Below are 15,391 nucleotides of genomic sequence, written 5' to 3'. Positions count from 1 at the left end.
CTTTATGGACTGAGATATTTAAACATACTTTATATATTTTAATCCATTATATATGTTACGTATGTATGTATGTATATTGAACACTGAACATTATTCCATCTTTGTCCTGTCAAAGCTTTCTCAGGCTTGCTCCTTAGTCCTTTTGCTATAATCACAGCAGTCTTTTTTAAGCTTCCGTGTTTCCTGTGAAACAGCATTTCGGGTTCATGTTGTACATTGCATGCTTCAGACCTGGAATCAGCCACTTTCCCAGGAAGTTCTGGTAGTGTTAGCAGGAAAGCAGGAAAATAGTGTTTGAGGATAATATTCTAGTACTAATAGCACTCATTGCTACTGAATTGTTCATTGTTTCTTAGGCCTTTTCAGTGGACAGAGCTAAGAAATAGGAGTGTGTGTGTGTGCGTGTGTGTGTGTGAAGATAGTGCTTCAAACCATAAAATGTGTTTTTAGGGTCTTCTGAAAGTTGCTGCATAACTTTAAAGAGTTTTAAGCTAGGCTTTATACCACATTCCCCTTAACTACATTATGAGGTATCCTTATCTTCTGTAAAGTTAATTGTCTATTGTCTTCACTTTAGTGAACATTACTTTTCATATAATTGTTTTCATTTATACCATATAGTCAAACGTATGTGATCTTTATTTGTTGTTTCTTATTAGCTGTGGGTCATCAGGAAGAACTGCTGAGAAGACAAGTCTTAGTTTCAAATCTGATCAGGTGAAGGTCAAGCAAGAACCTGGGACTGAAGATGAAATATGTAGCTTTTCAGGAGGTGTAAAACAAGAAAAAACAGAGGATGGCAGGAGGAGTGCTTGCATGGTAAGCTCCCACTGGGGTCTGACAGGGACTTAAGGACATCACTTCATTGATTCTTTCAGCTCTGAGTACATTAAGACTAAGTAGTGGGTCTAGAAACATTTATTTTTGAAATTTCATGCCTGGCACAAGCCAGATATCTCTTTTTCTAACTCAACTTTTTTGTCTAAGAGTCAGCTGTAATTAATCAGAAAAGACTTAATTGTATTAAGTACTCATTTGAAATTATCTTTGAATTTGTATTTAGTCAATATTCTTCCCATGATGCTAAATCAGATTGTATCTTGTCCTGAAATTATTATTTCAGTAGTCACATTGAATCTCAGGCCGCAAAAGATCTTTGGGATTCTCCTGGACCTGTGAGCTCAGCATTAAGATTGCTGACATGAAAGAAATTTATTGATCAGAGTTTTGTGATAGGAAGATTGTCTTTTGGCTTATGTATTACTAATCATTCTGGAGTTCCTTGAGTGGAACATTTATAAAATTTCTAATACAGAATGAAGGAAGGCCAAGCCCCTCTTGGTTTAAATATTTTGATTTTTGTTTTCTCTTTCTTGACCGGGCTTCTTTTTCCTTTTTTATATGGTTGGCACATAGGAATTCATCTCAAGGTATTGGTATATTTAACACAGTATATATAGATTAAGAGAGCAAGAGATTCAGCCTTGGTTTTGGAGTATTGTTACGTCTTCATCCAGAACTTGGTTTAGAAAGTACCCCCATAAAAAAAAAATGGGTGCCAAGTTGGTGAACAATTTCTTTTATGTTGTTGCAGCCTTCCTACAATATAGTAGAATGATAGGTGAGCAGAAGAATATTATAGAATGCTTCTAAAATGCTATGCAAAAGATTCTGGGTGTGAAAAGGGGTGTGCCATAATTAGCTCTCTCAAGGAAAAGTATAACCCTATGCTCACTTCCCAATCAATAGCTTAACAGTTTAATTAATTTACTTATTATTTGAGTGAGACATTATCAGAGGAGCAGACCCCTTAAAATCATATGTTAGCGTGCCTGAATAATTTTGGGGTTATTGTCATTTCTTTATGGCACTATTGTGATCTATAAAATAAATTTGTTACGTCAGTATATCTATATGCATATTCACATAACTGTTAAATACACATATGGCATACAATAAAGATTAAATGATTCTTCAAGAATTTGTCATCGTTTTGTTTTAGTTGAGCAGTCCTGAGAGTAGCTTGACACCACCTCTCTCAACCAACCTGCATCTAGAAAGTGAGTTGGATGCATTGGCAAGCCTGGAAAACCATGTGAAAACTGAACCTGCAGATATGAATGAAAGCTGCAAACAGTCAGGGCTCAGCAGCCTTGTTAATGGAAAGTCCCCAATTCGAAGCCTCATGCACAGGTCGGCAAGGATTGGAGGAGATGGCAACAATAAAGATGATGACCCAAATGAAGACTGGTGTGCTGTCTGCCAAAACGGAGGAGATCTCTTGTGCTGCGAAAAATGTCCAAAGGTCTTTCATCTAACTTGTCATGTTCCAACACTACTTAGCTTTCCAAGGTACCAGTGAAATAATTGATTTTTGGTGTTGATTTTCATAAGCTAAAAATAAATAACAGAAGATTGTTCAGGGCAGATGGCCCTCTAACCAGTGCATAGTATTTCTATAAAACAGGGAGCCTGTTATTCTTTTGGTATTAGCTTCCAGAGAAACTAACAATAAAATATCTAAGATCTAAGTAGTACATGAATGTTAAAGAGTAGATTTCATCTCCTGGCCTTTAGTTTATATTCAGTATAAGGAAAATAGATAAAACTCTAAATTAATAGGGGGCTAAGGTTACAAAACCTGCAGTCTGGTTCTAATTCTGTAGTAAGCTTGAGCAATTCACTAATTATCAGGGATCAGTTTTTGCATCTACAAGTGGTAGGTTTTGGTTTAGCAGAGCTGTAGTTCTTCCCTTCCATTTATTATTTTATGTTCACGCAACCTCTTGTCTCTTGATTTCAGAGACCATAAAACAGTAGAGTCATACTTGTTTTTTTCAGTCTTCTCCTTCCTCTCTTGTCCCCCAATTTCTTTTTGGTGAAAGTAAATCAGTATTCTTGGGGTAAACCCAGCTTTTTTCTTGCTATAAATTGAAAAAAAAAAAAAAAGATATATCTTCTCAAATTCCTGAGAAGCAGTAACTTTAATTGAATAATAGTGCCCTCTTTGAAAGCGTTAACCTTTTGGATTAGAAAACTAATAGATATTTAAACAGTGCCAGAATATTTTTCTGAAGAATTGTAATTTCTTACCTAAGTCTTTGGAGATAGAGTTATTTGCTAGAGATGTAATAAGGGCCTTCTTTTTCTTTACTCTTATTTAGAAAAGAAAAGCATTGGCACTTTGATCTTGAAATTAAGAATTTTCTTTTCTTTGGGTAGTAATATTTACTGGAATGTCAGAATTTTGCCACTGAATGCCTTCTTTCAATAGCAAATGCTTTGAAAGGATTGTAAAATGTTGGCGTAAATTAGCCAGGCGTGGTAGCTCACACCTGTAATCCCAGCACTTTGGGAGGCTGAGGCAGGCGGAGCACTTGAGGTCAGGAGTTTGAGACCAGCCTGGCCAACATGGCAAAACCCCATCTCTACTAAAAATACAAAAAAAAAAAAAACTTAGCCAGGCATGGTGGCACACACCTTGTAGTCCTAGTTACTCGGAGAGCTGAGCCAGGAGAATTGCTTGAACCTGGGAAGCAGAGGTTGCCATGAGCCGAGATTGCACCACTGCACTGTAGCCTGGGTGACAGAGCAGGACTCCGTCTCTAAAAAAGAAAAACAAATAGATTGGTTAGTACAATCCCTAGATTTAGGATCTATGTATATATCTCTCTATATATCTCCATGTATCTATTTATATAGAGAGAGGGAGTGAATCATTTTAGAATTCATAGTTTGATAAGAAATCCTGATAAAAACAAAGTAGATACTTGGCAGGGTTAAAAGATAGGAGGTAGCCGGGCATAGTGGCTCACACCTGTAATCCCAGCACTTTGGGAGGCCAAGGCAGGTGGATCACTTGAGGCTAGGAGTTTGAGACCAGCCTGGCCACCATGGTGAAAAAACCCAATCTCTACTAAAAATACAAAAATTGGCCAGGCATGGTGGCGGGTGCCTGTAATCTCAGCACTTTGGGAGGCCAAGGTAGGCAGATCACCTGAGGTCAGGAGTTGCCTGGTCAACATGGTGAAACCCCATACAAATATTACAAAAATTAGCTGGGCATGGTAGCAGGCCCCTGTGATCCCAGCTACTTAGGAGGCTGAGGCATGAGAATTGCTTGAACCCGGGAGGCAGAGGTTGGAGTGAGCCAGGATCGTGCCACTGTGTACTCCAGCCTGGAGGACCCAGTGAAACTGTGTCTCAAAAAAAATAGAAAAATCTGCCGGTCATGATGGTGCACGCCTGTAATCCCAGCTCCTAGGGAGGCTGAGGTACAAGAATCGCTTGAACCCGAGAGGCGGAGGTTGCAGTGAACCAAGATTATGCCACTGCCCTCCAGCCTGGGCGAGGGGGAGATTCTGTCTCCAAAAAAAAGGAGGTATATATACATGTGCTTGTGCCTGTAGGTATGTGTTTGTGTATTCTATGTTTTGACCACGAAAAAAGAACTGATTTACTTGTGGCATTTTAATACATGCCAAAACAGTACAAGATACCTGAGAAACTCTGTAACCTGTGCTCTTCTTCTTCATAAATACTGAGTCCACATAATGGTGATACTGGGATCTGAGAGAATTGGTCTTAGGCCTTATGCTGCAAGTACTGCTCATCACTACTAAGAGACCCCCTTTTAATGCAGAGGTGCCATTTTTATAATGCATTCTAGAAAGTAATCAATTGATGCGTGACTAGGAAAATTTAGAGGAGTTTTTAATCACATGACTTCACCTGACGAGATTTCACAACTATAAAACCTCCCTTTTTTCAAAAAATTATTAAGAAAATAAACCAGACCCCAGTCCAGGGAAGTAGCTTCTCTAGAGCAGGCTTTCTTATAATTACGTGGACTAATTGCCTATTTCCCTGTCTAGTGGGGACTGGATATGCACATTTTGTAGAGATATTGGAAAGCCAGAAGTTGAATATGATTGTGATAATTTGCAACATAGTAAGAAGGGGAAAACTGCGCAGGGGTTAAGCCCCGTGGACCAAAGGGTAAGTGTCAAATAAGTTGATTTGTCACTGGGATTCAGTAGTTGTCTGCCTATATATACACCTTTTTTTTTTTTTTCCTGTGTAGCATACACAAAACCTGATAACATTTAATTTTTAATCCTGTCATCTGATGGTATATTGATGATTTCTGAAGTCTTTTTTTCCTCTAACCCTGAACTACAGACCCTTCTATCCAGATTCCTCAAACTTAACATGTCCCAACTAAAATCTTAATTTCTAATCCTCTCCCTCCAAGCACAAAACCAAGCAAATAACAACATAAAAAACTGTATTCCTCCCCCAGTATTCCCCTTAATTGAATGATACCACCATTCATTTCTGTTGCTCAGGTTAGAAACCTATTAGAAATGAAATAATAATAACTATAATACGATTTTCTTACCTTACATCGTAATTTCTCATCTGGACTATTGTAATGATCTCTTAACTGCTCTCCCCGCTTCTGCTCTTGACCTTTGTAGTTTGTTTTCTGTATTAAACAGTGTTCTTTTTAAAAAAGTAAACAAGTCTATCATTTCCTTGCTTAAAATCCTCTAATAGCTTCTCATCATATTAAAAATGGAAACTCTCTCCTTACTTTACTCAGATTTTTACCAATCTGGCCTGTAGTCTGATTCCCAAAGACAGAATCTTTTGCATTGTCGTGCGGTCATTAGAGTTAAGTTTGGCTCTACTCTGGTGTATATACTGGTAAAAACCCTCATCCACTATCTGTGAAGACAAAATACGTGTTTAGGGTATACAAACTTGTATTAAAAGAAGTTTAGATAAATAGAAGACTGTGAATGTAAAATGCATTTCAGTTTACTCATGATTGGGTAAAAAAATATTTTTGGAGTTAGACTGAGAAGGCCATTTTCATTTTGAACCTGACTGGAATCATTTGAAGAAAGGGGATAATAACTTTCAACATTTGTCTTGCCTGTCTAAGGAATTACCATGAGGAGCAACAGTGATAATTTATTTACTTATTTATTTATTACCAAGTAATTTATAAATTTTTGCACAAAGTGTTAGATGTTGCTTTTGTGACTCTCTTCCATAAATTACCTTAGTTATCTTCCATTCTTACTTAAAGTAGAACAAAAGATAGTCTGAAAACAAAATGAGAAGCAAGGGAATTTTCTTTGGGTGTTTATGTTTAGTTGAGTATCTAGTAAACAGGGGGCTTGTGTTCAGTTTGTTGTAATCAAACTTTGTTGTGATATAGTTCTCATTCTCGAGAATGTTTTATTAGGAGAAAAATATTTCATGTGCTTTCCTTTCCTTGTTTGGGCCAGAAATGTGAACGTCTTCTGCTTTACCTCTATTGCCATGAATTAAGTATTGAATTCCAGGAGCCTGTTCCTGCTTCGGTGAGTTGCCTACCTTAGTAGCTCGGTGGGGAAGTCTCATAATACTTAAGAGTATGGGCTCTGGCGGCTGGGCGCGGTGGCTCACGCCTGTAATCCCAGCACTTTGGGAGGCCGAGGCAGGCGGATCACGAGGTCAGGAAATAGAGACCATGGTGAAACCCCGTGTCTACTAAAAATACAAAAAATTAGCCGGGCACGGTGGCGGGCACCTGTAGTCCCAGCTACTCCGGAGGCTGAGGCAGGAGAATGGCATGAACCCGGGATGCGGAGCTTGCAGTGAGCCGAGATCGCGCCACTGCAATCCAGCCTGGGCGACAGAGCAAGACTCCGTCTCAAAAAAAAAAAAAAAAAAAGAGTATGACCTTAGACTAAGTTGTATTACACCTCAGCCTTCTGGAATAAGCTCTTCAACCTCTCTAAGACTCAAGTTTTCTGACACGATTTTTTACCTCATTGGGTTGTTCTGAGGATTATATAAAATAACCTATGTAAAATATTTAGCATAGTCTATAGTCATTGAGTTTTGTAAGGAATAAAGGCTCTAAAATGCTGCAATAAAAGGAAGATTAGAGGTGTTTGGTGCCTAATAAGTGGGGTAAGAATATTCTACACACATTTTATTGCTAGCCATCAGTTGTTGAATAGTACATTATTACATACCAGGCCTGTTAGAGAATATTAAATGGTAGTTGACTTGTTTACTGGGTAGCCTGAGAAATGAATTTTAAATCACAAAAGGTATAGACAGAAGGAAGATGTTTTGTACAAGCAGTAATCATCTGTTTCTGGAAAATTTGTCTCATCTTTAAGTGCAGGGATTTTAAAGTAGAAAATGACTTTCAAATGTTTTCTTTTTATGGACTATTAAAGTAGCTTCTTGGCCGGGCATGGTGGCTCATGCCTGTAATCCCATCATTTTGGGAGGCCTGGCAGGCAGATCACTTGAGTTCAGGAGTTCAAGACCAGCCTGGCCAACATGGTGAAACCCCCTCTCTACTGAAAATATAAAAATTAGCCGGGCGTGGTAGTGCATGCCTGTAATCCCAACTGCTAGGGAGGCTGAGGCAGGATAATTGCCAGGGGATGGAGGTGGCAATGAGCCACAGTTGCGCCACTGCACTCCAGCCTGGGCGACAGAGCAAGACTCCATCTCAAAAATCAATTAGTCAATCAATCAATAAAATAGCTTCTCTAACTTTACTTTTATCCCAAGGGTAGAAATTTTTCGCCAGAGTTGGGGTCAGAATTCCCTAGCGTGAACACTAAATGGTTAATAAAGTTAGTAAATTTTTCTTATGTTCTTAGTCTTACTTCCTCTGTTACTAAGTCAAGACTTCGTGATGTAAATGATATTCCTTGTTATGTTTTCCAAAAGACATCATATTCTAATTGTAACATTAATATATTTTGTAAATTTTTTTCTTTAAAAAAAAAAGAAAAACTCCTAAGGAGTCATAAAATTCTGGTAAGTCAAATGTTGCCTCAAGGCTACTGGTTGGTTACCCTTGCTAATTGCTTTCTTTCCAAATCTTATTATTAAAAGTAGGACTTTGGGGACTTGGACTAACCATGAAGATTGGCACATATGCCACATAAGATTTGGTTTTCATGAAGATGTAAAGTACATATGTCTATACTCAAAATTTGCAAGCAGCTGGCTCTATAATAATTTTTTTCCCTAAAATTAATATGCTATGCATTTTCAAATTAAACAGTTTGGCATTTTTGGAGAATTCTTATTTGCCATTATGTGCTTATTTTAGATACCAAACTACTATAAAATTATAAAGAAACCAATGGATTTATCCACCGTGAAAAAGAAGCTTCAGAAAAAACATTCCCAACACTACCAAATCCCAGATGACTTTGTGGCCGATGTCCGTTTGATCTTCAAGAACTGTGAAAGGTTTAATGAAGTATGTTAACTTCCAACCTATAGAGTCTTGATTTGTTAGTTTTTGTTTGTTTCCTTGTTTTATTTTTTCTGCTGACTTTAATTTTATTAAAATTTTTTTTTCTGCTAAAGTCCTGTCAAAAGTAACATCTGATTGTATTAACAGCTCCAGTGAAGAAAATTTATTGTGTATAATTTGGAGTATATACTTAAATATAATAAATTAAGAATATTATCAAATATCCTTTTCTAAATGAGTTGAGGATTGTCATAAGTATGGAAAGTACTGTCAGTAGTTACGTATATTTTGTGGCATATGATTATAAACAGCTTACGTTTTGGGTACTATTAGGAAAGTTAATCTGTACCCATGTCCTTGCATTTTATTATTGACAACATGAATGTAGAACCTTAAAATAACAAACTAATCTCTGGTGACCCATCTTGAATAGTAGCCCAGAGTATATAATACTAAGTTTTCTTATTTCAGCAGTGTGACTTTGATTAATTTTGGTTATGTTTTTTGGTTTGGGGAGTTTTTTGTTTTTTTGTTTTTGTTTTTTTGAGGGTAAGTTTGAGTTAGCCATGCCTTGAGAAGAAATGTATTATATACCTGTTTCAGGGAAATTGTTTTTATTAGGGATAAAATCGATTCTATTATTGTTATGGAAGAGTTTCATTGTAGGAGAAGAAAATGGAATTTAATGAGAATCCACAAAATCTTTTAAAAGATTAATACTAAAGTCTCTTTATTGCTGATGTAATTTGGGTGCCATATGATTATTACTAAAATAAATCACATTGGATCCTGTAACGTATTCCTATAGCTGCCTCTGGAAGCATCCAGATGGCATTTTAAAATCAAAAACAAAACAAAATCCTCATAAGGTGAAAATTCTAAGTCACCTTTATAGCAGTATGGCACAGAGTATATTAGTAAAATCTCACTAGTTTGAAGTTATATTTAGTCCCAAATTCTGTCTTATTTTTCAGTGCAGTTAAATTATTTTCAAATAAATATGCTTTCATGAACTATAGTTGATAGGAAGACCCATGTTTCCTGCCTCAGTAATAAATAGTTTATGATTAACATATTGCTATACAGATAGAATTTTTATTAAGTGGTTTGTTGAAAGTTTGTCAGTTTTTTAAAGCAACGTTTCTTATATAATATGCTTCACAAATATTTTTCTCTTGGATAGATTGATGTGTTCAGACCAATTCCTATTCAGATTGACCTTGATAATTCAAAATAAGCCAATTACTGAGGTTTCACAGTAGCTTTAGTAACAGGGCTTTGTAAAGAAAATGGTTCCATGTTCTGTAGAATTTTAGAAAAGCACTTTATCTGGTTATAGCAATTTGTTCTCCCTAGTATGGCTGACTTTTCGTCGCCAATCCTATGCAGTCTCATAACTTTAGAAAGGATTATAATTTCCCTTTTTTTTTTTTGACTCTGGTATCCTTTTTAGATGATGAAAGTTGTTCAAGTTTATGCAGACACACAAGAGATTAATTTGAAGGTAAGCTTTTCAGACCATGCAAACTTGGTGAAGGAATATGCATTACCAATAGGTGAATATTCCTATCTTTTGCTTGCAGGCTGATTCAGAAGTAGCTCAGGCAGGGAAAGCAGTTGCATTGTACTTTGAAGATAAACTCACAGAGATCTACTCAGACAGGACCTTCGCACCTTTGCCAGAGTTTGAGCAGGAAGAGGATGATGGTGAGGTAACTGAGGACTCTGATGAAGACTTTATACAGCCCCGCAGAAAACGCCTAAAGTCAGATGAGAGACCAGTACATATAAAGTAAAATGACATGGATTTAAATCAATTGTTTAAAAAAAAAAAACGAAAAAAAAAAAAAAAACACAAAAAACCCAGAAAACTTTTAAGTGTTGCTGGAATATCCTGCCTACAGTGGGCACCTCCTTGAAGAAGCTGATAGCTTTTACACAGTATTAGATTGAAATAATGGACAGAAACACATTCTTGTCAAGAAAGGGGGAGAGAAGTCTGTCCCTGCAAGTTTCAAAGCAAAAAGCAAAAGTGAAATGATTTGAGGATTTCTGTTCTAATGGGGATGATTCTCTGATTGTTAGAAATGGCAAATGTTGATGATTGTGCGCTATTGATTGGTGCAGGATACTTGGTATACGAGTAAATACTTGAGACTCGTGTCACTTGATAAATTTTCTTTTTGGACTAGGTCGCACAGTTATTAAAACAACTTTTAGCCCTCCCCCTTCACACACATACATATCAGGTTGTTTTCTAGTTAAAAACCCAAGTAGCTCAGATTCTACTTTAATGTCAGTGCAGATTTGCATTGAATCATGCCATTATATTTTTTCTCATTTTTATGCTGTTGGGTCTTAGTTTTTAAATTGATATAAAGAACTCAGCAGTGGTTTTATTTTCTACTCATACTTAGGGTTTAGGAAAGACTACCACTAGTTATCATTTAATCAACTTCAATGGTCTACTGAAACAAAAATGGTAACTTTTCACTAGTGGATTATTTAGAGTTATAGTAGTTGTTTCCAGACAACACTTCCTCACAATTGTACTTCCCAATCAAATCATGTGATCATACAGTTATTCCCATGAAAGGCAGAATGTTTGTTTCAAAATTAATCTAGTTTTCTGTACATTTAAATTTGAGAAGGTGACAACTGGCTCTTTTCCAGTCTTCCTTCATGTCAGTTTTCTGATAGACCACTATTGGCAAACAGTATCTGTCAACTACCAAATGTGTAAAATTTTCTGTATTTCACTTTGTCTTATTTGTAAATAGTGAACTAAAACTTTTGGCAGATCAGCAACATTTGCTGAGCCTGTTTTTTAAGCTAATGTGTATTCTTACTAATGTTCCTATCAAGAATGGATTTGTAATATATGCTGTCTATTTCTAATGTTCACATTCATATTTTGAGGTTCTATCTTATTTTAATAGAGAACAGACTTCTCAAAAAATCTTCAGAAGCAGCTTATTATTGAAATATCGAAATATTGAAATAAACCCGGTGGGGTTAGATTACTCATCTGTCCACCAAGTGGGACATTTGCATGGACTGGGGGCTTAAAGGACTTAGAAGAGACCTGTAAGTAAATCCTGAAAATGAGCCAATCCCCACTTGAATGGTTACTGGAGTAAACCCACCTTTACCACCCGAATTACAGCACCCGAGGCCGATAAACCAACTTGGCTCTGGTTCATTTTTCTTTTCTTCATTTGTGATGCTCAGATTCAAAATGTGTGTTCTACACTGTTACAGGCTTCTCTTTTGTTTGATTAAAGATTTTAGTCCTACTTTTGTATGGACACATTAGAATATTCAGAGACCAAAATGGAAGAATTTGCTGTTAGATATTTTTCAGAAGTCAGCAGATTTGTGGCAAATCATTTATTTGCCTTTTTAAAAATTCATTTAAGCAGTTCAGAGAGTAGACTACTCAGAAAATTATTTCACGTAATTGTCTAAGAGGTCAATATTTTTTAATGCATATTGAATCAAATAAAGTGCTCTAAAGAAATTATTATACAAATTCCTTTGGGTTGTTTTTCTTTTCTTAACAAGGGGTGGGGGTAAACAGGAATATGATTCAGGCTTTCTGGTTGTGTATTTAAAGAGTATTGATTTTATTATTGCTATTGATTTACTTTCTTCCTGGCTTCCTTTTCACTTTTCTTTCAATTTTTTAAAAATAATTTAAGCCGTTGAAAATATACCAAACTGTTGAAACATTTTACTCAAATTTTAAATTCCTAAAAATGTTTTTTAATAAGAGGGAGAAAATTATTTAAAAATACTTATGCCTGTGCCAATTTCCCTCTTTTTTCACAAAATCCATGATTTCAGTTTGTAAGTAGACATATATCTAAGGGCACATTTTTGGAAAGTGAGGAATAGCAGCAGTATAACTTCATTTTGTCAGGCCTTTGAGTTCTAATATTTTGTATTGCTCTTCAAATGGATCCTTTTAAAAAAATTGTAGATAATGAGTCATAAATAGATTCTGCCAAATGAGGGGAGAAACATTTTAAGTAAATATTTTTCAGTATTTGGGGCCTTAAAAAATAATTGTGTTTCCTTAAAATTACATGTTAGATAGAGTTTTTAGGTTTTTTTGGTTTTAATTTAAGATTGGTTAAAGCAATTTAAAAGCTACTTTTTTGTCAACATTTAATAGCCTCCACTTCTGTTAAGATAATTTATACTGCTGAGGAATTACTATTAATAGCTATCAACATACCACCATTAAATTAAGGTATTCACTTTAGATTTTTTATTAAAGCTTTTTTCTTGCACACTGATCTTTGTGTTTCTAAGCTGATTTTTTCAGCTCTAATATACCTATGGTTAAAAAGTATAAAAACTTAAATTGATATTTAGATATATGTTTTCCTATTACTTTATGTTTTAAAAAGACAAAATTGTATCTGTCAGTCCCTGAAGGCAGTTTGTGTTTATACTCTCTCACATTTGTATTTGTTTTTTAAATGGCAGTATTTTAGAAGATTTGGAGAAAAGTCCACATAATAATGTTTTCTTAAAAGCTTTTAAAGTTTTTGCTGTACATCAATTTACTTCTTCCATCAGAAAACTAAGAACAAAGTGTTGCTCAGTCTGTTCCGCTGACCTAAATTTGTGTTTTCGGCACTTGGCTCAGCCAATTCACTGAGTGAAGGAATTGCTTTATAAGGCAAAGCATGTGAAAGTTCTAAAGTGTGGTTAGATTGTAGGTCGTGCTCTATATGGAAACATCAAACCATTACTACAGAGAAATGATAAGGCATTGGATCCACTATTGAAATTATTGTTTTTGGATCAACAAGTTGGTACTTTCTGACTTCTGTATCTTAACATAAGGGAATTTTAGGTAATGCTAAGTCAGTTGTCTCATTTTTTGTGATAAGTTTTGGAATTTTTAGTTAATTGAAATAATGCTTTTAAATAGAAGTAAAAGGTTTATAAGTGTGCAAATTGTAGATTTATCAATTACCTCAGCAGGTATCCTGCCATGTAATTATTAGTGATTAGTGTTAATAAGATAATAGATTCAGGTCTTCCAACTATGCCCTTGGATTGTGGCCTACTGTATGTTATTAAATGGTCTCTTACTATCCAAAATGAGAGTAGATGCTGTGGCCCCGTCTCCCTTGGCTTTTACGTCCCATACCCACCCCCATTCATGTACAACATGTGAAATATAAAAATCTCATTTCTTGTCAAAATCAGCACTGCTTATTTGCATACTCAGCATCGGATCAGTGAGTAGTTTTATAAAAAATCCACGCACCCAACTCCCTTAGTTAAAACAGATTCTTAATTCATACCATGAATTCTTAATTTCTGTACCATCTATGTTAATGATCTGCTGAAGGTGACTCAAGATTTTCAAGGTGTAATACAGTTTGATCATGTACCGGACCTGGATATCTAATTTTTTTTCCCTCACAGTTAATCTCCTCCTTGATAAAGCAATAACACTGCTTTGAGTCTGTTGCCTAATAGCATGTCAGAATCCTCTCCTGGATGGTGATTTTATAGGAAAGTTTGTATGCATATCACCCAGTCTATCTTTTAAAAATTAAGAAATTTAAATGTATGCTGGAAGTAATGACAATATATTGTGGCATTTTATTTTAAAAATTGGGGAAAGTTGCATATTTTTTTAAAAGTAAGTGTTTGAGTAAAAAAATTGAAGGTACTTTTTTAAGGAAAAAAATTTATATGCCACAGTTTACATAGACATTTCAGATTCAACACGTACTCTTGAATATAATGGTTTCTTTTACTTGGTCAAAATGCATGTATAGCATTTCTTTCATCTTAGTTCCTTGTGTTTGCCTATGTGGTCCTTTATATATTTTTTATTGTATCAAAGAAACAAAACTATCTTCAAAAATAAGTTAATTTGGATATATTTGTCATATCAAACTACAAAGTGTACAAAGTTAAGTTTAGCCCTTTTCTAGAAAGTGATCTTTAAAATTAAAAATGCTCCTCTTTTAAATTCACCAAATTTATGTGTGGGAAGGCACCAAAATGATTTTGTAAGTGCCACTGCAATATTCCCTTTCAAGTGTGGCCTAAATTTCAGTCTTAAGGATGGAATGCATGTCTGCTCCTTGTTCTGAAAAATGTAGACATCTACTACATTTTAAAACACAGTGAAACATATACATAAGCCTATAAAAAAAGATCTGTGCAATTTGAAAGCCTGTTAATTTTTTATGTAGACATACCTACACACGAAAGGGTTAAATTCACAGCCTTACTAGTTCCTTGCTTCCAGTATTTCAATTGGTCTCCTCCCCTCATTATTATTATTACTACTAGTACTATTATTTTTGCACATAGTTAACTGCCCTTCAATATGATTCTTAAAAAGTGCTGTTTCTGTGGTATCGTATTCTCTAAATAATCATATTTAATTTTTTAAAACAAGGTTGCAGTTTCTAATTGTTTCATTCCTGTGTTTTTGCTGGTGTGTAATAAAAGCAAGTTTTTTCTTTTCATGGTTATTTAATACATTAGCTGCCTGTAAATAATTCTTGTTATAATGCTCTGGAATGTGTTGTAGAAGTTGTATTAGATTAGTTTTAAACCCTTGTTTGAAAGCCACATTGTTTTGGTTATTTCTATTAAATTAGAAAATTGAAAAAGTTTTCAAATGAATTTCTTTTTTTCTTCTTCTGTGAGTTGAAACTTAATCATAGTTTTAAATCATTTTAAAAATTTACACTGTGTGCCAAGCACCAAAGATACAGTAGTGAACAAGAAGATATAGTCGTTGCCTTCACAGACTTTAGACTCTGTGTTAGAGTAATCAATGTTATGATAGGGATTAACAGAATATAATTGTAATGCGTAGGAAAGGATCTAACCCAAACTTTGTTGCCAGGAAAGCAATTTCTTTCACTCATAAAAGGACAGTGGACAAGGAAAAGAGAGAGTGAAAAGAGAATACAACATGTAGAAGACTGAGTGAGAGAGAACATGTATGTATTCCAGGAACTGAAAAGTTAATTAACTGAAAGTTAATCTGAAACAGTGTAAGTTGGAGTGGTAAAATACTACACTCAAAAATTGAGCAGAGTCCTCTTCAAGCAG

At 35.2% G+C, this 15,391-nt stretch overlaps 1 protein-coding gene across 2 annotated transcripts in view; it reads left to right on the top strand.

Annotated features, from left to right (window-relative positions):
- TRIM33 (tripartite motif containing 33) overlaps positions 1 to 14,952 on the top strand; it is a 120,764-nt gene extending 105,812 nt beyond the window's left edge. Inside the window, exons 14-20 of one of the 2 annotated variants that reach the window (XM_513668.8) lie at positions 660 to 819; positions 2,003 to 2,352; positions 4,875 to 4,998; positions 6,300 to 6,374; positions 8,138 to 8,290; positions 9,741 to 9,791; positions 9,871 to 14,952. In XM_513668.8, coding sequence (XP_513668.3) covers positions 660 to 819; positions 2,003 to 2,352; positions 4,875 to 4,998; positions 6,300 to 6,374; positions 8,138 to 8,290; positions 9,741 to 9,791; positions 9,871 to 10,083 — 1,126 coding nt within the window. In that variant the 3' untranslated portion in view covers positions 10,084 to 14,952. The remainder of the gene's footprint in view (positions 1 to 659; positions 820 to 2,002; positions 2,353 to 4,874; positions 4,999 to 6,299; positions 6,375 to 8,137; positions 8,291 to 9,740; positions 9,792 to 9,870) is intronic. The other variant, XM_003308304.6, reaches the window with a different exon arrangement.
- The last annotated feature ends 439 nt before the right edge of the window (positions 14,953 to 15,391 follow it).

Source organism: Pan troglodytes, chromosome 1, assembly GCF_028858775.2.
Source record: "Pan troglodytes isolate AG18354 chromosome 1, NHGRI_mPanTro3-v2.0_pri, whole genome shotgun sequence".
Lineage (NCBI taxonomy): Eukaryota > Metazoa > Chordata > Mammalia > Primates > Hominidae > Pan > Pan troglodytes.
Note: the sequence above shows the minus strand (reverse complement) of the source record. Positions and strands in the feature narration are given on the sequence as shown.